The sequence below is a fragment of the Brassica rapa genome, chromosome A01 (genome assembly GCF_000309985.2).
Source record: "Brassica rapa cultivar Chiifu-401-42 chromosome A01, CAAS_Brap_v3.01, whole genome shotgun sequence".
Classification (NCBI taxonomy): domain Eukaryota; kingdom Viridiplantae; phylum Streptophyta; class Magnoliopsida; order Brassicales; family Brassicaceae; genus Brassica; species Brassica rapa.
Window position 1 is genome coordinate 20,307,642 of NC_024795.2, and position 19,435 is coordinate 20,327,076.

A 19,435-nucleotide genomic window follows, 5' to 3' on the forward strand; every position below is an offset into this window, starting at 1 on the left:
CATTATCGTCACTGTCAACTTCATGAACAGTCTCAGGGTATGTCTCTGCTTCATTCTCCACCTCGTTCTCATTACTTCTTGCATCCTTTCTCAAAGTGAACGAGAAAGATTCACCTCCATCGCCTTGGACTGGACCACCTTTTGTCCAGTTCCAACCTTTACTTTCATCAAAGACAACGCGCGGCTCACAACTATTTTTTTAGTCAACGGATCATACAAGCGATATGCCTTAGAACCCGGTTCTGTTCCCAAGTGAACTAGCATTCTAGACCTATCGTCCAACTTCTTTATTCCTACTGTATCTGTTTTAGCGAAACAGATACATCCAAACACTTTCAGGTGCGCAACATTAGGTGTTTTCCCTCGCAAAACCTCATACGGCGTCTTGCCTTAAAGAGCTCTTGTACTAACATGGTTAATCAGATACGTGAAATGCCTAACAGCTTCTCCCCATAACACGTTAGGTACCTTCATATGTTTCAATATACTTCTGGTCATCTCCAAGAGTGTTCGGTTTCGTCTCTCGACTACCCCGTTCTGTTGAGGAGAGTATGGTGCCGTCAAGTGTCTTGTAACACCATTCTTATCACAATATGCCTAGTGGCGTCTTGAGACCTATCGTGGGGCGCAATGAGGACGTTGTGTTTCTTTAAGAGTGGGTGAATTGTAACATTCCGAGTTATGATATATGGAAAGACTTAAGTGAATTTATTTGGCTACCTATGTCACCAAAGTTAACTTACCTTTTCCATCACAGTGTCACACATTTGTTTAGAACTCCAGAGTTAAATGTGCTTGAACTGGAGTAGTGCAAGGATGGGTGACCTATCAGGAAGTGATTCGCGATACCGTGTGAAGTGAGGCCGGAGAAGGTCATGTGGTGATTGCATGGTCAATAAACAAGTCTTTCGGATCTTGGAAAAATAACGCACCGACCGTTGGAATATAATGAGAATCACGGGCCGAGTGAGCAGGCGTGGGTGGCCTATTAGCCGTGGACGGGCAGGGCGTTACACATTGTCTCATCTATAACCAAAGATGCAAGAAGGTTCTGGTTTCATTGTGTAAACTTCATCTTGGTCAAATATTTAGCCATAATAATTTCTATGTTGCAGAAAAAAACCGCTAAAATCAATCGGCAAGGATTTGAGAAAAGAGTGTTTTCACAAAACCTATAACTTTGTCTCTCAATTGTGAGTTATGTTTTTCTTAGAGATTCCCATAAAGCATAAATATTTTTGCTAGTTGTGACAATTCCCATTCTAGACATCTTTACTTCTTTATATATACACCACCTTCTGAAGAGAAGTCTGTTTTTCTTACATGTGCTGAAAAACGAGTAAAATCTCGAAGCTAATTTTTCATGTATGTGTGACCATAGGCCCATAGACAGATAGTTGCTGATTCGATTTAAGTAAAAGATTGTTCATGTGCAAGAGACACTTGATAACGTCTCTAGATCAACTTAAGAAAGCCTTTCAGCAAGTGCTAGAATAGGTTCTTCTGAGAATGAAAATTTGTTTTTCCGCCTTATATCAGTTTTAAACTCTAATATTCTATGCATTCCACAACATTTGGGCAGGACATGCATATTGTACTTCAAAAAATCTAAAAACGGAAATGCAAATTTATTTGTATCTAACACACAAGCAATGGCAGAGCCTAAAAGTCAAATTAATAGATCCATTCACTATGTATTTTCTTAGAATTCTCATTATTGGTGTCTGTTGGCAAAGGATATGTTTTGTAATTAGTGGTAGAATTTAGTGGTGTAAGAGACAAGATCATTCTAGGTAGTAGGATGTTCTTGTTTTCGTAGTGGTGAAAAATGTAACATCAGATTGATTCGGGTAGCATAAAATCCTTCTAAATGTTTCTGGGTGATACTAGATTCCAGTATTATATGTGGGATGAAAATTTTGTAAAGTTGTAATCAATCCTGTTATCATTAGATTTGGATAATGAAAAGTTGAACCTGAGATGTTACAAGAAAAAAGAAAAAAAGTTGAACTTGAGCCAAAAAAAATAAAAAACACACACACAAGCATACTCGTTCACATATACTCGATGCACATTATAAATCAACTCAGAAATATAAAACATCAAATACACATTTAAGATCGTTAACAACAAATGAAAGCCATCATCATACTCAAGATCTGCTAACCTTCAAGTCAATTATTGGAGAGTATATTTAATTTACAATATTCCTGATATTAAAATAGTCGGTTAACCAAGAATAACTAAGCATGATAATTAGAACTTTTGCTATCCTTTTGTTTGTATCTTCCCTTCCACAACTTTCCTTGTCTCTGCCATGCACATGCTATCTTCTCCTCTCACTCCAATGATTACAGAGGACAGCCTCAGCAGCCTAACAACTTTCACCACCATCTAATGTTCCCACATTAACAATTTAACCCACCTAAGATTCTTCTCTTTTGAACTGTAAAACTCACTCTTTTTATAAATATTCTTTAATTAAATCTCTCATCATTACTTTCCCTCTTTCTTCTTCTTCCATCTCAGTAACAAAAGTCACCGTCTTCTCTTTCCTCTCTCCCACTTTGATTGATCAATCATTCTTCTTCATTTCTACTTCTCTGCATTCTCATTTCCTTTTCCACGCAAACAGTACCCATAATTCGTTAAGCTCTTTGCTTACATTTTCCTGGAAAATTCAAATTCCTTGTTCCAAGTATAACTTCATAATCGCCAGTTACTTGGATTCTGAAGAATAATCACATAGAAAATAAAAAATCTCAACTTTCCCGGAAAATCTCTCAGTTTCCCGGAAAATCTATCAATGTCAAAGCAACTTTCTTTCTGATTCAGAAGCTCATTAGTCATCTGGGTTATCTTCAGAAAATCTGAAACCTCAGTCAATCGCGTGGAGATGGAGAAGCAAACCTTAAAGTACTTACCTTTGGGTCAGAGCGATCCCTTTGGCAATGGCAACGGCAACGAAGGAACCATCGGCGATCTCCTCGGCAGATTCTGCAACCCTCAAGAGTCCTTCTCCCCTGGGATCCGGTTCCCGCCTTATCCGGGTCAATTCGGATCCGATCGCGAGAGCAACAAGAGCTCTCTCTTGGATCCAGATTCAGATCGTGTTCCGACAACGAAACCGAACTCCAGGAAGAGAAAATCGATCCCTGTCGGAAACGGCAAGGACTCTCCAGCTTCGTCGTCTCTTACCGCTTCCCATTCAAAGGTTTTTTTGAAAATTCACCAATCTCTCTTGCTCTGACTCTAGGAAGTGATGTTCTTGACACGTGGATTTGCGGATTTGTGATCAGGTTTCAGGAGAGAACGTTGTATCGAAAGATGGGAAGAGAAGCAAGCAGGATGAAGCTGGGAGCAGTAAGAAGGTAATAGACAAGTGTGATGATAGTAAAGGAGACAATAAGGACGATGCAAAGCCGACCAAAGACTACATTCATGTTAGAGCCAGAAGGGGTCAGGCAACCGATAGCCATAGTCTCGCTGAAAGAGTACTAAACATCTGTTTTTTTTTTTTTTTTTTTTGTGTCGATGTTTCAGTTCAAATTTAATAATGTTGATGTTTGATTATTATCAGGCGAGGAGGGAAAAGATCAGCGAGAGGATGACAATGCTTCAGGATCTTGTTCCTGGTTGTAACCGGATCACAGGGAAAGCTGTCATGCTTGATGAGATTATCAACTATGTTCAGTCCTTGCAGAGACAAGTCGAGGTATGAGGAGGATCCGATCATCTATGTCAATGTTTCTTGAGAGTCTGAGTTTTTCTTTTTTAAAAATAATATAATATCAATCTCGAGAATCAGGAATTCATATCCGGTTACAAACTTACTTTGAACAAAATTCCCAAAGTCAAACTATTATAAAACTAGCTTCGTGTCCACCCGCACATTCCTCTAGTCCGTTTTTTTTGAAATTAGAGTTTTTTCTTTTTCTTAAAGTGCTGTGATTGGTCAAAATTTCTGCAGAAATTAAAATACTTTTGGTCTGTTTTTCTTCAGTTCTTGTCCATGAAGCTGGCTACTGTAAATCCGAGGATGGAGTTTAATGCTAATGCTGCTTTATCCACAGAGGTACGCTGCGATGATACAATGTTGTTGCTTGCTCTTATCGGAATGTTAATGTATCAATAACGTGTTACATCTGTATTGTATAGATGATTCAACAGGGGGAGTCGTTAACGCAGTCTCTTTACGCAATGGCTTGCTCAGAGCAAAGACTTCCATCAGGAGGATACTATTCTCTTACCAAGAACATGCCTAGATTCTCAGACACTCACTTGCCCTCGAGCGACGGATTTGTCCAAGCTGAGGTAGTTGTTAGTAGTTAATGTCATATAGTAAACTCAGACTTGTTGAATCCTTATGTGTGTGTTCTGGTTAATGTTCAGACACAGGGATTCTGGGAAAATGATCTGCAAAGCATTGTTCAGATGGGTTTTGGAGATATCCAGCAACAACAGAGCAACAACAACTGTAAGAAAAATATTTAGAACGAGAATCTCTAATGAGAAACTTTAGGACCAGTCTTCTCATGCTAATATAATCTCTTTTATGTTATCAGGTTCTGAGCCAACACTACAGATGAAGCTTGAGCCATGATTAAGAAGGTGTTTGTTATTGTATCTCTCTGTACATACAGAAACCAAGTAGTGATGGGTACGGAGTAGAGACAATGTGGGAACTAATGTTTACTATCCTTTCTTTTTTGCTTTTGCATCTGTTGATTTCTTCTCAAACCCCAAAAACAACACAAAAAAAATTCTTCATATTATGTATAAAAATGACAAGAATCTTTTATGGACAATTTATGTATTATTTACAGTTGTAATGTATTGTTAGAGCATCATTATCCCAAAAACCCTAAATGGGTCTCTTATTTTTTTTAAATATTTTTTAATTGTAAAAGTAAATTAAGAGACTTGATTAAGAGACCCAAAAATTTACTTGCTCCATTGCAAGTTTCTTATTCAAAGGTTCTTTTAAAAAATAAGTCTCTTTCTCTCTTTCTCAATCTGCATCAGCAAGACCATCTTTTCCATCGCCTCTCTTTGTGATTTCCGTGAAATGAGAGTTTGGTTTCTTCTTCTGCGACGATGCCGTCTCTGCGTTTCTCCTCAGAACAGCTCCAGGTGATGGATACGGTCGCTGTTGAAACAGAGGACCCTGCAATACACACACATACATCTCATTAATTTAGGAACTAGATTTCTTGAGAAGCTGCAACTATTTATGAAGTATGTGGCATTAACCCCAGTACAGTGAGCGCAATAACATTCTCACCAATCAAATGGCGTCTTACTACGTCCATCTTATCTCATCAGTGTTCTCTACGTCCATCTCATTAATTTAGGAACCAGACAAAGACGCCATTTGATTGGTGAGGAAGATGATTTAAAAGTGTTGTTGAGATACTTGATCAAATCAAGACTTTCCATTGTGCTCAAGTGCTGGCACCTGCAAGAGAATTAGTAATTAACTTGGAACCATTTTAAGAAGCAATGTAAGATGTGAATGTGTAACCTTGTTTTCAGGATAGACTTTGTCCTTGTACCAAGCAGGCCTATTCCCAAGGTCAAAGGAACAAGCTTAATCTTTTCTTGCAGACCCTTCAAATCCAAAACAAAACAAAGAACCCAAAATCTTACAAATACAATTTGGCATGCAAGACATGATGGAAAGTTAAAAACTTTCTCAATCCAATGAAAAAAAGAGTTAGCCTTGTCATAACACCTTGAAGTTTCTGGTGATCCAAACACGTTGAGCATATGGGCAACCGTAGCTTGTGTACAATCTTTACCAAAACAATATAATCAAAATCACAAAAAAGCCTCAAGACAACTATATAAAGACATAAGGATGAGATGAAGAACCTTGTGGTTCTGTCGAACACAGAGCGGGTGGATCTGCTGTAGCATCGAGTGAAGCTGGACGATGCTCTAAAACACTGTGGATCAAAAACATCAACTCATCAAGATAAACCAATTACGGAACTATCATCGAGAAGAATAAGACGAAGCTTACGAAGGAGAAGCCATGGTTGGGAGATGAAGACGTCGGAGTCGTCGACGAAATCGAAGAAGGGAGAGAGACACGGTTTGCTTCTGAACACCCACAACTCAACACGTGTCTCAAGACACGGTGTCTTCCTTCCCCTAATTAAGATACGTTTCCACTTAATTAACCCAATTTTCTTTTTTTTTAAATTTAATTAATGCGTAGATACGTCGGTTGCATACCGCGATAAAGATGCTCTTATTACTCAACTTGTAAGAAAAGGGAATAAGTTTTTCACCTATTACATATTTTTCTCACAATAGAGAACAATATATTTGATGAATATCGGTTTGCGACATGGATGAGAACACACATATGTAACATTGTAAAATGAGTTTATAGGATATATTTGAAATACAATGACAAATTCCCACACTTGAAAATCAGATCAGACCCCAACAATATCTGATTTTTTTTTCCTATACACATTACAAGAAAACAATATGTTGTGGAAACGAAACTATATGTTGCATCTGTCATACCCTGAGAACCAAGAAGGTTCGGCAAGCTTTGCCAATTCCGCGTCTTTCTTGTAAAATGGCTCGAACTCTTCTCTCCATTGCTCATCTCCTGAACTTGCTGATGGTTCTTCCACTGGCCCATCATATTTAGCCATATCATCGCCATGTAACGATTCTATATGATTGTGTGACTCTGCAATGCCTTGTTGTTGATTAAGAGTTCTGAATCCAGTTTCTTGTTTGCTCTTCAGTTTTTCAATCTGTTTATATGCTTCTGATGCTTGATACTCTGCGTCCGTTGCCCGTTTCTGCGAATACACAAGCCACAGAAACATTAAGTAGTCATATAACAGTGTTTGAGATATTAAATGTTTTAGCATTGTACCTGAGCGATTTTTAATCCTTCTTCAGCTTCTTTAAGTCGAGCAAGTAACTCTCCTGCTGCTTCAACAGCTTCAGCTGTATCTCTTAGCTGTGACTGGAGACTCTTGTTCTCATCTCTGAAGTATTGTGCCTCTTTCTCTCTTTGCACTTTCAACGCTGAGATCTCTGCCGCAAGTGCGTTTATGAACCTGGACTCTGCTCCCTTGACTCCTGCTCTGGCTGCAGCTTTTTTAACATCGTCTATTCCTTCTCGGATCCTCCTGTGCCTTGCAAGCAATTGTATATGTTTCTCTTCCAGGTCTGCGTATTGCTCAATCATCCGTGCATGACCTTTCATCGCCATCTGCATTGCTTCCGTCAACTCTTCTGTACATCTTTTCTCGGTATCCAGTTCACGTTTCTGCTTTTCCATTAGCTTCCTATTGGTATCAAGCTCATTTCTTAATTCCTCAGCTAGAGAGATCCAGTTGCTCTCTGCTTCAGTCCAACGAAGTCTTTCCTGTACTAATGTCTTCTCAGGACTCTCCTCCACTGACTCAGGAATGGCATTAAGAGGTGGAGCCGGATTAGGGTCACAAGTGTATGTCAGCTTAAGCAGGGAACCTCTTTTCCGAGACGATGTAAGAGAAGTGTCGGTGTAACAGTGTACATGCGCCTTTAAATCTTGAATCTCTTCCAGTAACACTTCCCTTTCTCCCATTTCACCATAGAAGTTCTTGAAACTTTCGAGCTCTTCTTGTGCTCGTTTCAACTCAATCCTCGTCTGCAGTACTTCAGGGTGGTTCGCGTACATGTCCTTCAGAAGCTGCAGCCATTATATGATTTAAGGAAACATGTCTGCATCGAGTCAATAAGCTTCTGAATAATGGAAACTACCTTATGCTCATGCATGAGAGATGCAAATTCTTCATCCAGGAAATCATCTTTAGACAACACGCCATCCATGAGGCTTTCAAGACGAACAATTTTGTCCTCCCTTGTTTGTCCTATGATGGCATTGCACTCTCGCTCATGTTTGTACTGTTGAACCTGTTCAATTTTCCAGAGGCAATTAGAAAAAGGTTCCCTTGATATGTTTCTAAACAAAACACAGAGCATTAAGTTAGAATCATACCAGCCGATTAAGCTGTGATATTTCAGAAGCTTGCTTAGTGCAGTACTCTTCCAGAGCCATTTCCCTTCTGATAGACCCTGCTAGAACCTTTTCCACTGCCTGGCAGAAATCTCCCATTAGACCTTTAGGCTATACATATGCAAAACGACCAAGACTAGTGTAGATGAAATCTTTACCTTAGGAACCTGGAAACTGGACTTTTCTGAGTTGTCAACAGTGACCAACTGAAGATTTGAAATGTCACTTGTTTCTTGGACATCACATTCTGCTATGCTTTTGCATTTACTGCAAACTACTTCTTTTGGGTTCTCTTCTGCTATTATATCAGCTTCGGGATAAGTTTGTACACCTACATCAGCCTTGCTTAAAACCGTTGAAGGCTTGCATTCTAGAGCTTTGTAGGAGAACCCGAATGTAGACCGTCTTTGAGCAGTACTCTGGCGATAGGAGTCGAGTATTTTCATTCCTCTGTGGAGGCTAGCCGCCAATTGGTTAGTTGGCACAGGAAAAGCTCCACTTTTCTCTGTAGACGCAGCACTAGGTAGTTTTAACATCTTTGTAGACACAGCGGAAGAAGGTTCCATAATTTCAGTAGTTACTTGGTTTGCTCTCTCCATATCTTTTTGTGATGCGGTGGACATTGATGATGTCCTCAAGCTTTTCCTGCTCTTCCTAATCCTAGGAGAGACACTCTCAGTGGGAGTTATTAGTACAGGAGAAGCACTTGCTGGATCTAAGCTGAGGCAAGGTGACACAGGAATTATTGAGAAGTGTTCTGTATCATCTGAAGCGTCAGCTACTGATACAATCGAGGAAACAAGAGCTCCAGGAACCAAGTCTTGGCATGATGGAATGTTTTCCGCCTTGCCAAGTGAATTGTCGTGGTCTGTGTTACTAATAGGAGAACCAAGAGAATTGGTTATCAAATGAGGCAGCACACTTGAACCATGATCCATAGTTTGCACGGCTGCTGTGATGCCAATTTCTTCCACAGTTGGCTCATTATTAATAGTAACTGCCTCGTGATTCTCAGTTTGGCAACTTGCATCCTCCATGTTAACATCTGTATCCTCAGGAAACTGCTTTCCTGTAGATTGGCCATCAGATGACTGAAGGTGGGAGTTCTCGTAATTTTCATCCTCCAGGGCCAAAGTTTGTAAGGATGGATTTATTTTCTCTACTCTGCTCGTGTCCGGATTGCTCTCCTCGGCAGGTGGAGATGACTGCAAGCCTATTTGAGCACAAAGCCTTTCAACAGCCTCTTCATCTATTTCCATCTCAGTATCTCCATCATCATCTCCATTGGCTAATGACTTTGGATGACTCAGGCCAAAACTTCTTAACAAACTCATACTTCTACGTGCATTCCAGGACGTGGCATAGGCTGCATTTGGATTAGCTGGGTTGTTTCCATTATTCTTCACCCTTTGCAGTTCCTCCTGCGAAGTTGGCATTATAATTTGCATTAACATATGTATTTATGTTTCATAAGATAATCAAAAGAATGCATACCCTCAGCTGGCGTATGACTTCCCGCAAGAAATTTACATCATCCTGCATCACTTCATTGACAATGGCCTTGTTCTGAATCGCCTTTGCACGCTGAGCAAATCTCAAGGTGCTGAAGGTTTCGCTTCTACAACTACAATTTATGATGCAACTTTATTTAAGTGGAGAATGATATAATTTCAAATAGAGCAATTCGAGTTCTGGATTTTACCTTTGCGAGGGAGATACCGCACAAACCATCGCTAACTTTGCATTCCCACCAAGAGACTCCTGCAATAGGAACGTCAGCCTGGAATCTCTGTATGGTATATGCCTTTGCTTCCCTGTTTGTGAAACTTCTGCGAGAATGTTAATCAAATTCCTGCAATTAAAACTCTTATGGTTAGCATTTATCTAAGCTTCTCACTCTCAGTTTAAGACTCAGGCATCACATCTGTAAAATGTAATTAAAACCCAGATTCAAACATGCTACACCATCAAACATAGTCCCTATATAAACATAATGCAATATAAACTTAGACAGAACAATCAACAAGCAGCCAGATCAACAACTGAACTTACCCAAGTTGAGAAAGTGATCGATTGATATTCCCAGCTTCCTTCAACCGTTCTCCTGCTGCACCAGTTGATTTTTGTCTTTCGGAACCAGCCAGATCAACAAGATTTATTCTACTTGTTTTGAAGCTGCTTAGACCATCTGCCGCATTCTGCTATACATTAAAATGCTGTTACGAATGGTTTCCCATCATAAACAATGAACTAAGTAACTACAATACTAGTAAACATCTCATCCCCATTCTTAAAAAACAGTAAATATGAACAATTTGATAAAAGGAGAACACACCTTGCAATGTGACTCAACAACACAAGTAAATACACAATGCGACCTTGAACTCTCTGCATTTACACTTGTTGCACCTGTCCTTCTGTTTGCCAAACCCTACAGTTAAAAAGCATATTATGAAATACTCGTTTCAGCGCAACAAAAATGTTCAGACTACCTACACTGTAAGACTTTGACATGCTTTGCTGTTTGAAGTTATGTTTTATTGTAAATCGATTTACATAGCATCACTGACAAAGCTGAAACGTTAAAGTCCAATAAACATTCTTCCAAATTCCTCTAGTGCGGCGCATTTTCTTTTTAACAATGCAAAGTTCCGCGCCCCATATGTTAAAAGTTAAGAATGGTATCACACCAAGTGCATGTATACGTTTTGAGCAATTACTCTAGAAATATTTCAGATTATAAAGGGTCTAGTTTCCCAAGAGGAACATGAAATGAAAGGGTGCAACAAACCTTGATCAGGAGCCGTGACAAATCCTTCAAATTTTTCACGTTTTCCTCAGTCAGATATTCAACATAAACACCGGACTTGACATCTTCTCTAATCTGGTACAAGATAAATTAAGAAAAATGAACACAAGTTCTTTGTTCTTAAAATGTAAATCGAGTTAAGTTGCAAGTTCGTTTTACCATCAGGTTTTTCTGGCTCGGATCCAAAAGATCTGTTATTTGCTCGTTGTATATCTGCAATGAAAGACAGGAAACAGAACCATAAGTATCCTGAAAAGAACAAAATAAATCAACAAACTATCCACTCATTGAACCTCGAGAAAAGAACAACGGCACTGGTAACTGAGCTGCCTTTCAGCGTGCTTCACTTGCTCCTGCAGATAAAAAAAAAACAACCCTTGAATGTGCTGCCTCTTTAACTAGGTGAAAAAGGACTGAAAGAAAACAACAGCAAGCATCACCTCACTGATACGGGCGAAGAGCAGCTCAAAGACACGTGGAGTCAAACCTCTTTGGTCACCACTCAGGTGCTCTTCCAGCAATCCGTTTGCAGGACCCCACATGGTATACGTTTTCCCACTACCAGTCTGTTCAATTCAGAAGTTAAAATCACAACCATCAGGTTAAGAAACTGCAATCCAAGCCTAAAGAAACACATTGAAAAATGATAATCACCTGTCCATAAGCAAAAACAGAACTGTTAAATCCAGCAAGACAGTTTTCCACAAGAGGGGCTCCCACAAGTTGAAAGATTTCATCCTGCAAAGAATACAAGAAAGATAAGTAGTTAAACCATGGGATAAGAGTGAATAGGAGAAGCAAATGGTTACCTGTGTTGAGTCAGGGTCAGCGATTGAGTCGAAAGTGAAAGTATGGTCATTTATAGAGAGGGCATCGCTGGAGATCTTCTTAACTATCATCTCCTCTTCCTCACCTTTGCTTGGAGGCTTCACTCTGACTATAACCTACAAAACGAAGATAATGGCTTATGAGGTTAGCTTGTACAGTCCATAGTTCTATCTATCAGCAGCAAAGACTAAATGAAACTTTAAACCTTCTAAAAGTAGAAGCTTAGGTTTCTCCAATTAGAAATTTGATCGATTCGTCTAAGATTAAGGATCTCACTACGCGATTCAAATTACCTTAACGCCAGAATCTGAAACCCCAGCTACACCGTTATCCGACGCAGCTTCCGCGATGAGCTTCCGTTTAAGAGGATTGGCAGACGGCGGACGCGGAGGCAGCGGACTCTTCAGTTTCGCCGGAGAAGACTTGTAATCAGGCGGCAGCGAGTTCGGATCGGGAGGCGGGGCGTTCTCTTTGGCGGATCTTGACTTCCTTTGGGACTTGGATTTAGTCAAGCTAGGGTTCGGCGATTGCGGCTCTCCGGTGTCTCGCACGACGGCGTTTCTTGGCATCATGAAGTGCTTCATTCTCTAATTAGAATGAAGAAGAAGAGGAGGAAGAAGAAGAAGAGGAAGAGGTTGTTAAGCCACTGTGAGAAGCAAAGAATCAAGGAATAAGGGAAAGAGAGAGAGAGAGCCGTTAATGGTGAGAATTTGAATTTCTAGATTTGTTTCACATCTCTCTCTCTCTGTATTCATCAATCTCTGTGATCACGAGATGTAATCCAACGGTGGAGACTTACTTAGGGCCCATGTTTTTGTTTAAATTATTTTCTAGCATCTTTCAGTTCCGTGCCATGTATTGGGTTTAGGGTTTACTAAAAAAACCAACTAAATGATTGTAACACCAAAGCCCAATAAACATTATCATTTATACAAAAACTTTGCTCTTTCCACAAAAAAAAATACGTTTTAATATATTCTACTAAGAAAGAACACACCATAAAATTAACATTTACTTTACATATGATCTACACATACCATACCACTATCTTTCAATCTATCCATGAGATTTTCAGTAAGAGTTTTTTTTCTTCTTATACTAACCTAACCAACTAATAGGATGGCTTATATATATATATTAGTTTTATACAAAAGTAAATTCTAATTTTACACCAAATTTGTTACTATTTTTCAAATTTACTTTCATGGGATAACCATTTTCATAAATACTTTAAGTTTGTGATGAAAAAAAAAACTAAACCTACTTTCATTAATCATTTAAAATTATTTATAGAAATTTATAAATGTTTAAGAGTAATTTATAGAAATTTCTAAATCCAACTTCACTCCCTAAAATATTAAACCATAAACAATAATCAATATCTTATATGAATGTATTTTTCAAAAGTGGTATTTTAACTTATGATAATTCAAACAAATGTTAGTTTACCTGAATTTGGCTGAAATACTGTAAAAGACAGAAACATCAGTTTACCACTCCTTGTTCAAGTAAGTTGTTTCAATCATTTAAGTTTTATCTAGCCAACCACTTAGATAATAAGATGAGACAGTAAAAATATATATTTCATACTTATTACATGGCAAATCAAATATAAATTGTGTATACTTTCAAGTCTTCAAAATAAAAATTTGATATTGCAGATAAAAATATATCCAATCATCATGAATTCATTGTTGATTTTTATGTATAAGTGTATCTTTCCTGCTATCAACAACTTTATCAATATCCAATAATTTGTTACAAGTTTTCAGTAAATTAGTTTATAACAGAATTATAAAATAATAAATTATTGTAATTTAATATACATATATAAGTAAATTTAAAAGTAGTCAAAAATATATTAGCTATAAATATTTACTATATTAATTTGAAATTCATGCAACACAAGGACACTATCTAGTATTCATGAGGACAGTTTCACTGTGGAGGAACTCATGCGACAGTCTCACTTCAAGTATAAATCTCTACAAACAAAACTCTCAAACAACAATGACTCTGTTCCACATTTCAACCAAACGAGTTTCCCAAACATCAGTAGAGTTTGTGGGATAGTAAGGTTTATATGGACTAATCCATTGGGTTTTGATGAGATGATGGATAGTCCTGGTGGTGATGAACAAGATGATGTTGATAAGGATTATATATAAGACTAAGAAGTTGATACATAATCATTCTGGACAGGACCAAAAATCCGGAGAAGCAAAAAAAACAACATAACTGGCTATAGATAGAGTCATCACCTTGGGCACCATAATTGTTTGACAATGGGTGCTGTGGACCAATCATGCTGTAAGCTATACAAATGGGTGTGATGAGCAGAAAGATGAATCAGGTCTAAGAGAGTAGCAGCGCTTCAGTAAATAGACTTTGTTTCTCGATAAAAAAAGTTTTCATAACTAATATCACAACTGCCTTTGAGACATCGAGCCAAGACCACACCATATGACAAGACAGTCTTTGAGCTCTCTCTCTCTCTTTGCTTACTATTGCCATCCTCCATATCGTTGGTTTCTAGCACCACCCATTGGATTCTGTCCTCTTCCAGAGCCACCATACTGACCACCACTTTGTGAGTAGTTAGGCGGTCTAACACCATAGCCACCGCTAGGACCGGCGCCATATGGTGCACCTCGACCTTGTGAAGGAAATGAACCGCTGCTGTAACCTCCACGGCTCCGGTTATTATACCCTCCAGTTTGGTTTCCGCTAGTATGGTACCCGTTTGAACCAGGTGCGGGACCACGGGGATTTTGATAGTAGTGATGACCACTAGGTCCACCAGCAGGTATCTGAGGTGGTGGTCCGTTGTTAATAGGGTGGTTAGGTCCGGCAGGCCAGTGTGGAGCGGCATGAGTCTGACCAACACCATGTTGCTGTGCAGGCCAACGAGAGTGCTGCTGTGGATGCTGCATTTTCTGCTTTTTGGCTGCTTCCTCGTTATGACGCATCTCTTGCCGCCTTTTCTTTGTCTGGAACTCATGTGATGATTCATATTTGGGTAGACTGTATGAAGGACACGGAACATTGTGTCTGATCATATACACCAAATGAATTTTCATAACAATAACAAAAATTCGATACCTCTTTGGATCACACGGCAACGGATCCGTCCAAAAGTAGTCTGCATCAAGAGCATCCTTTGCAGATATTCTCTGCATCAAGAAAATGAACCAAATCTCAAAAAAAAGGCTCTTAATTTCTGCAATTTGCTAATATATTTCAGATTTAGTTTTGGTACCTGAGACGGGTCAAGCACCAACATTCTTTCCAGTAGTTCAAGGGCATGGCGGTCAAAGCTATGGTAGCAGAGAAAAATCCAAAATGAGATCTGTCCTGTATCAAAAGTGTTGCAACTGACAGAATGGCATAAACTTACTTTCGGTAGATCTCCCTTAAACGTCTTCTCAAGGGCCGAGGTGATTTCAGTTGGTCAAACCAAGGCATCTTCGAAACACCAGGCCAGTTGTTTTCGTCAGGTGATCCACAAAGTTCATAAATCTTAGTCAATTGTTCAGTCTGGAGAAAGATAACATTTGAGTGAATAATCATCTAACGCATTGCCCGAGATGTTCAAAAGATGATGAAAAAACCGACCTCGGTTTTGCCAGGCAAGATTGGTTTCCCATTCAAAAGCTCAGCAAATATGCAACCAACTGACCACATGTCAATAGCTGGTCCATATTTTGTAGCACCGAGTAACAACTCAGGGGGCCTACAGCAATAACCGATACATTAAAGATGCAAATAAAAGCTAAGGAAAGACTTATTACCTCTCTTTAATGTGTATAGCTTTCAAGTATGCATACCTATACCACAAAGTGATGACACGGTTTGTAAGATTTCCATCATGATCATGAGAATAGGAGCGTGCAAGCCCAAAATCCGCAAGCTTTAAGTTACCCTCGTTGTCAATAAGGAGGTTGGAACCTGCATCAAGATATCGTCTAGGTCAAGTAGAGAAAGTAAAGGCGAGAGAACAAATGTATATAGGGATAGTTAATCACCTTTAATATCACGATGAAGAACTTTTTTAATATGACAGTAGTGAAGCCCGGTGAGCAGTTGCTTCATGTAACACTATACATGTCGAAATGTCAGACGCAGTTAAAACAAAAAGGTTTTGCAAAAGCTACAACAAGGTATCTAGCCATGGGGTACCTTGATTTGAGGAACAGTAAATCCCTGTGTAGAACGATCAGAGAGTCCAGTCAAGTCATGATCCATGTACTCAAAGACCATGTAGATTCCGCCCTTGTATTTGTTATTATCTAAAAATGAGATCAAAGAAAGAAGCTTTAACTAGGTGACGGTAATGTACAAAAAAATAATAAGATATTGGATAAGTTTCACTAACCTGGCTTTCCTTGATCGTCTCTATCTCGACCTTCAGTAAAGCAAACAAAAAAAAAGACATAAGAATCAAATATCAAACTTAGTTTGAGGTTGGGTTGCTTGTTACCAGGCGAAGTAACAATCTCTTTCAAATGAATGACGTTTGGATGATCCAGCTTATTCAGAATTTTGATCTCCCGGATGGCTGTGATGGGAAACTTGAAGCAAAAAAAAAAAAGGTGATTGATATAAGTCATTAGCATTCAACCTTTTGTAAGCTAGTAGTGAGGTTGTAGAGCTTACCCCTTCTCTTTCATTGTCCATACGGATCTTCTTAAGAGCCACGATCTCGCCAGTTTTAATCTCTCTAGCCATGTAAACTTGGCTGCCAAATCAAAAAGCCAATAGCTTGAGATTGATGGTTACTCACAAGATCAAAAAGCTTTTAACTTTTGTGTAAGCGAGTGAAGATAAAACATCAGAGAAATCAATCTAACGATGCAAAGCTATTAGCAGCCCCAATAATACGATTTCTACAATATAAACCCTAAAGAATCAAATCAATTAGCAATTCACAATCGGTTCAGACGGAATCAAAGAAGAAAACCCAGAAGAGGAAGGAGGAGAAGAATACCCGTAAGTGCCTTCGCCGACCTGTTCAAGCTTCTCGAAGCAATCGACGCCACGAGATCCCCAGAACGGAGGTGGCTCCTCCATATTCAACTGCCCAAAATCCGCAATCGCCATTCTTTCTCCTCCACCGATGAATCGTATTTGGCTCCGCCCTCGTCGCCGCTCCCCCTTCGCTGAGAAACCCTAAGCTTCTTAGCGTTTTTCGGTTTATGGATCGGTTTAGCTTTTATTTATTTTACGTGTTACTTTCCTTGCAAGTAACCCACGTTGACTGATACTCATAAAAAGGAAACTTAACTATAGTATTATATAGGTAAATGAGTAATTACTAGTTGACCAAAAGAGTGATTCATATTTGTCTTAATTCTTTTTCTTTTTCTTTTTACTTGTTTTTATTGATTTCTACTTTTCATTTTCTTCACATTTGACCAGTTTTTAAGATGGTAAATGAGTAACTAATAGTTATTACCCTTGTATTATTCAAAGGGACTACTATGTTTCTTTTGTATTTTGGTATGGCTTTGTATCCCTTTTTCTTTCATAATGGCAATATTTGACTTCCATAAAATTGTATATATATGAAAGCACTTTTGAAGAGTCTTAAGACATAGAAGAAATAAAGAAATCAACAAGAGAAACGATGGTGAAAACCTATACTCTAAAAATCATTTATTTGTTCATGTTTGCATTACTGATTGCGAGATTAATTCCATCAAAAGCTCAACCTCCATATTGTACTATGGAAAGACGTGATACTGAGTATTTTAATTGCGTTGATTCTCTCAAGTTGGGTACACCATGGGTTCCTCCTTCCAAAGATTGCTGCAAATATATACAAATCGATAATATGGCTTGCTTCTGCAAAGGCGCCAATAGGTTATTTTCAGCACTTTTTGACCAAAATAAGCTTTTCAAAATCTCTCATGCATGCGGAGATCTCTTAGTTCCGGGATCATATTGCGGAAGTAAGTATCACTAAAACTACACTTTCATATCTAATCATGTTCGTACTTAATGATTTTTTTTTTTGGTTTTGTATATCAGTTTTCAAGGTTCCAGGTGGTGTGTGAGAAAAGATGGATGTGCATGTCATATTTTGTTTCTTTTCTTTATATATCTCAAATTTTAAATTATATATATGACTATATCATATGGTTAAAACTTAAAATTTAAATAAGATGGCTTTATGTCGATAATTGATACACCAATCCCCTATACATTATTTACCAAGTGATTTTGACACATGCTATCACCACATTAATTTTATATTTTATAAGCAAAATGATGACATACTAATAAAGATGACATGGCTTGGATTAATTGTGACACGAACATTTACATTTACTGTTGTTTTATAATTTTGGTAAATTTTTAGAATAAGGTAATAACTTATAAATCATCATTAATATAACAATAAATAGTAAAGTTAGAAATATAGTAATATATAATAATTTTCGAAAATATTATTTAATATTATTTTATAATTTTATTACCAAAACAAATCTTAAAAATTTATGCATTTCAAAAAATAATAATTTCTAGTCATATTATTATTATTTCTTTTTAATACTTACAAATTTTAGAAATATTATTTAATTTTATGTTTTGTTAATTATACATAACTAAACTTTCCCTTAATTTTATAGAATTTTATTTAATATATATTAACCAAAATAAATACATAATAATATTTCAAATATATATATATATATTATTAAATATAAATGTAAATAAAATATTAATTTTATATTAATTTTTATATAGAATTAAATTATTGTATGAAAATAATAAAACTAAAAAATTAACAGAAATTTATTAATAAATATAATTTTAAAACTTTATTTCTGCACATGTTGCAGGAAAATCACCTAGTGAAACTTTATATGCTCAAGCGAAATGATTGCAATATGGTTAAAAACTTAAAATGAATGAAAGCTTTTTTTGGTTTAAAAAATGAATGAAAGTTTTGTATGTGATATATACTATTTATATTACAGGAAATGTTTGCAATATGGTAAAAGCGAGAAAAACACTCCACAGAAGTTGAGAAATGCACACCCTTATTTCTCAATGATTTAACATGAAACACCGAATGTATTTTGGCATGCTTTCCGGTTCCACGCAATAAGAGTTTAAACTGTCCGTTCGTGAAATTAACATCCTGCCAAGAACATTTCAGAAAAACAGCTTGCAAAGAAAATGGTATATAAATATTACTCCCTCTGTTTCAAAATACATAAAGTTTTAAGATTATGCACAACTATTAAGAAACTTGTTTTTTATTTTAAAAATATCATTAAATTATAAATTAAAAGTTATTCAACCAATCACAAAACAGACTACAAAATATTATTGACTACACAGTTTTTGATAAAGTGAAAAAGTACATTGATATATAAAAACATTATCTATTTTGAAACATCAAAAACTCCCTAAAACATCATCTATTTTGAAACGGAGGGAGTAATACTTTGAATCAAAACATTAGAATGACTTTTTTGTTAAATTTTAGATATAATAAGAAACTTTTCATTTTTTTTTGTTTTTAATATTAGAAAAAGCTCATATAAGAAAATAAAATAAAATATTAATAATAACTAGCGAAAGTAATTTTAATAAATTCAGAAAAATCTATAATTAAATATAGTAGTATTAAATATTTAAATTTCTCAGTTTTTGTTGAAAATCAATATTAAACGCCAGCAATCACTCGATAAAAACAGAAAACTAGTACACATCAAATAAGCTCAACCGAGATTGACCAAAACCGGACTAAA

The 19,435-nt window shown here is 37.2% G+C and overlaps 4 protein-coding genes and 1 long non-coding RNA gene across 8 annotated transcripts; 2 read left to right on the top strand and 3 right to left on the bottom strand.

The window, feature by feature from the left end:
- The first annotated feature begins 1,638 nt into the window (after positions 1 to 1,638).
- LOC103832202 (transcription factor bHLH77) lies at positions 1,639 to 4,847 on the top strand. The gene is made up of 7 exons (XM_009108170.3): positions 1,639 to 3,214; positions 3,300 to 3,494; positions 3,581 to 3,715; positions 4,004 to 4,075; positions 4,159 to 4,314; positions 4,393 to 4,477; positions 4,566 to 4,847. Exons 1-7 carry the CDS (start codon positions 2,897 to 2,899, stop codon positions 4,601 to 4,603), a joined length of 999 nt encoding a protein of 332 aa, XP_009106418.1. The 5' UTR covers positions 1,639 to 2,896; the 3' UTR covers positions 4,604 to 4,847.
- A 3-nt stretch (positions 4,848 to 4,850) lies between these two features.
- LOC103832212 lies at positions 4,851 to 6,229 on the bottom strand. Of its 2 annotated transcripts, none has more exons than XR_004450959.1 (6): positions 6,026 to 6,229; positions 5,875 to 5,948; positions 5,735 to 5,795; positions 5,525 to 5,610; positions 5,254 to 5,458; positions 4,851 to 5,167 (listed from the first exon to the last, which is right to left on the bottom strand). It is a non-coding gene; the product is annotated as an uncharacterized LOC103832212 (long non-coding RNA). The 2 variants fall into 2 exon arrangements; XR_625961.3 differs by having other exon boundaries at positions 5,285 to 5,458; positions 6,026 to 6,223.
- Positions 6,230 to 6,359: 130 nt separating this feature from the next.
- LOC103832218 (kinesin-like protein KIN-12B) lies at positions 6,360 to 13,564 on the bottom strand. 2 transcript variants are annotated; one of them, XM_009108198.3, is made up of 16 exons: positions 11,966 to 13,564; positions 11,654 to 11,788; positions 11,499 to 11,582; positions 11,285 to 11,410; positions 11,138 to 11,197; positions 11,004 to 11,057; positions 10,827 to 10,919; positions 10,371 to 10,466; positions 10,088 to 10,233; positions 9,738 to 9,887; positions 9,530 to 9,659; positions 8,194 to 9,456; positions 8,018 to 8,116; positions 7,780 to 7,932; positions 6,905 to 7,708; positions 6,360 to 6,827 (listed from the first exon to the last, which is right to left on the bottom strand). In XM_009108198.3, the coding sequence occupies exons 1-16, from the start codon at positions 12,254 to 12,256 to the stop codon at positions 6,519 to 6,521; spliced, it is 3,993 nt and encodes a 1,330-aa protein (XP_009106446.1). In that variant the 5' UTR covers positions 12,257 to 13,564; the 3' UTR covers positions 6,360 to 6,518. The 2 variants fall into 2 exon arrangements, with proteins under 2 accessions (XP_009106446.1, XP_009106438.1); XM_009108190.3 differs by having other exon boundaries at positions 10,088 to 10,236.
- A 273-nt stretch (positions 13,565 to 13,837) lies between these two features.
- On the bottom strand, positions 13,838 to 16,867 carry LOC103832231 (cyclin-dependent kinase C-2). Of its 2 annotated transcripts, XM_009108209.3 has the most exons (12): positions 16,660 to 16,867; positions 16,329 to 16,410; positions 16,153 to 16,243; positions 16,048 to 16,077; positions 15,852 to 15,961; positions 15,698 to 15,770; positions 15,500 to 15,620; positions 15,288 to 15,405; positions 15,070 to 15,209; positions 14,932 to 14,989; positions 14,775 to 14,845; positions 14,177 to 14,696 (listed from the first exon to the last, which is right to left on the bottom strand). In XM_009108209.3, exons 1-12 carry the CDS (start codon positions 16,770 to 16,772, stop codon positions 14,177 to 14,179), a joined length of 1,527 nt encoding a protein of 508 aa, XP_009106457.1. In that variant the 5' UTR covers positions 16,773 to 16,867. The 2 variants fall into 2 exon arrangements, with proteins under 2 accessions (XP_033134880.1, XP_009106457.1); XM_033278989.1 differs by having other exon boundaries at positions 13,838 to 14,696; positions 16,048 to 16,243.
- A 260-nt stretch (positions 16,868 to 17,127) lies between these two features.
- LOC103832242 lies at positions 17,128 to 19,435 on the top strand. The gene is made up of 2 exons (XM_009108220.3): positions 17,128 to 17,623; positions 17,703 to 19,435. The coding sequence occupies exons 1-2, from the start codon at positions 17,299 to 17,301 to the stop codon at positions 17,726 to 17,728; spliced, it is 351 nt and encodes a 116-aa protein (XP_009106468.1). The 5' UTR covers positions 17,128 to 17,298; the 3' UTR covers positions 17,729 to 19,435.

Bases quoted from the DNA above. Each gene is read 5' to 3' on its own strand.
- LOC103832202 (XM_009108170.3), top strand. From the start codon at position 2,897: ATGGAGAAGCAAACCTTAAAGTACTTACCTTTGGGTCAGAGCGATCCC. The intron at 3,495-3,580 runs GTACTAAACATC...GATTATTATCAG, and splicing joins GCCATAGTCTCGCTGAAAGA to GCGAGGAGGGAAAAGATCAG. The intron at 3,716-4,003 runs GTATGAGGAGGA...GTTTTTCTTCAG, and splicing joins CCTTGCAGAGACAAGTCGAG to TTCTTGTCCATGAAGCTGGC.
- LOC103832218 (XM_009108190.3), bottom strand. From the start codon at position 12,256: ATGAAGCACTTCATGATGCCAAGAAACGCCGTCGTGCGAGACACCGGA. The intron at 9,888-10,087 runs GTAAGTTCAGTT...TTTTAATTGCAG, and splicing joins CGATCACTTTCTCAACTTGG to GAATTTGATTAACATTCTCG. The intron at 9,660-9,737 runs GTAAAATCCAGA...CATAAATTGTAG, and splicing joins GCGGTATCTCCCTCGCAAAG to TTGTAGAAGCGAAACCTTCA.
- LOC103832231 (XM_033278989.1), bottom strand. From the start codon at position 16,772: ATGGCGATTGCGGATTTTGGGCAGTTGAATATGGAGGAGCCACCTCCG. The intron at 15,962-16,047 runs GTTAGTGAAACT...TCTCATTTTTAG, and splicing joins AGACGATCAAGGAAAGCCAG to ATAATAACAAATACAAGGGC. The intron at 15,771-15,851 runs GTACCCCATGGC...CGACATGTATAG, and splicing joins TTACTGTTCCTCAAATCAAG to TGTTACATGAAGCAACTGCT.
- LOC103832242 (XM_009108220.3), top strand. From the start codon at position 17,299: ATGGTGAAAACCTATACTCTAAAAATCATTTATTTGTTCATGTTTGCA. The intron at 17,624-17,702 runs GTAAGTATCACT...TTTGTATATCAG, and splicing joins TCCGGGATCATATTGCGGAA to TTTTCAAGGTTCCAGGTGGT.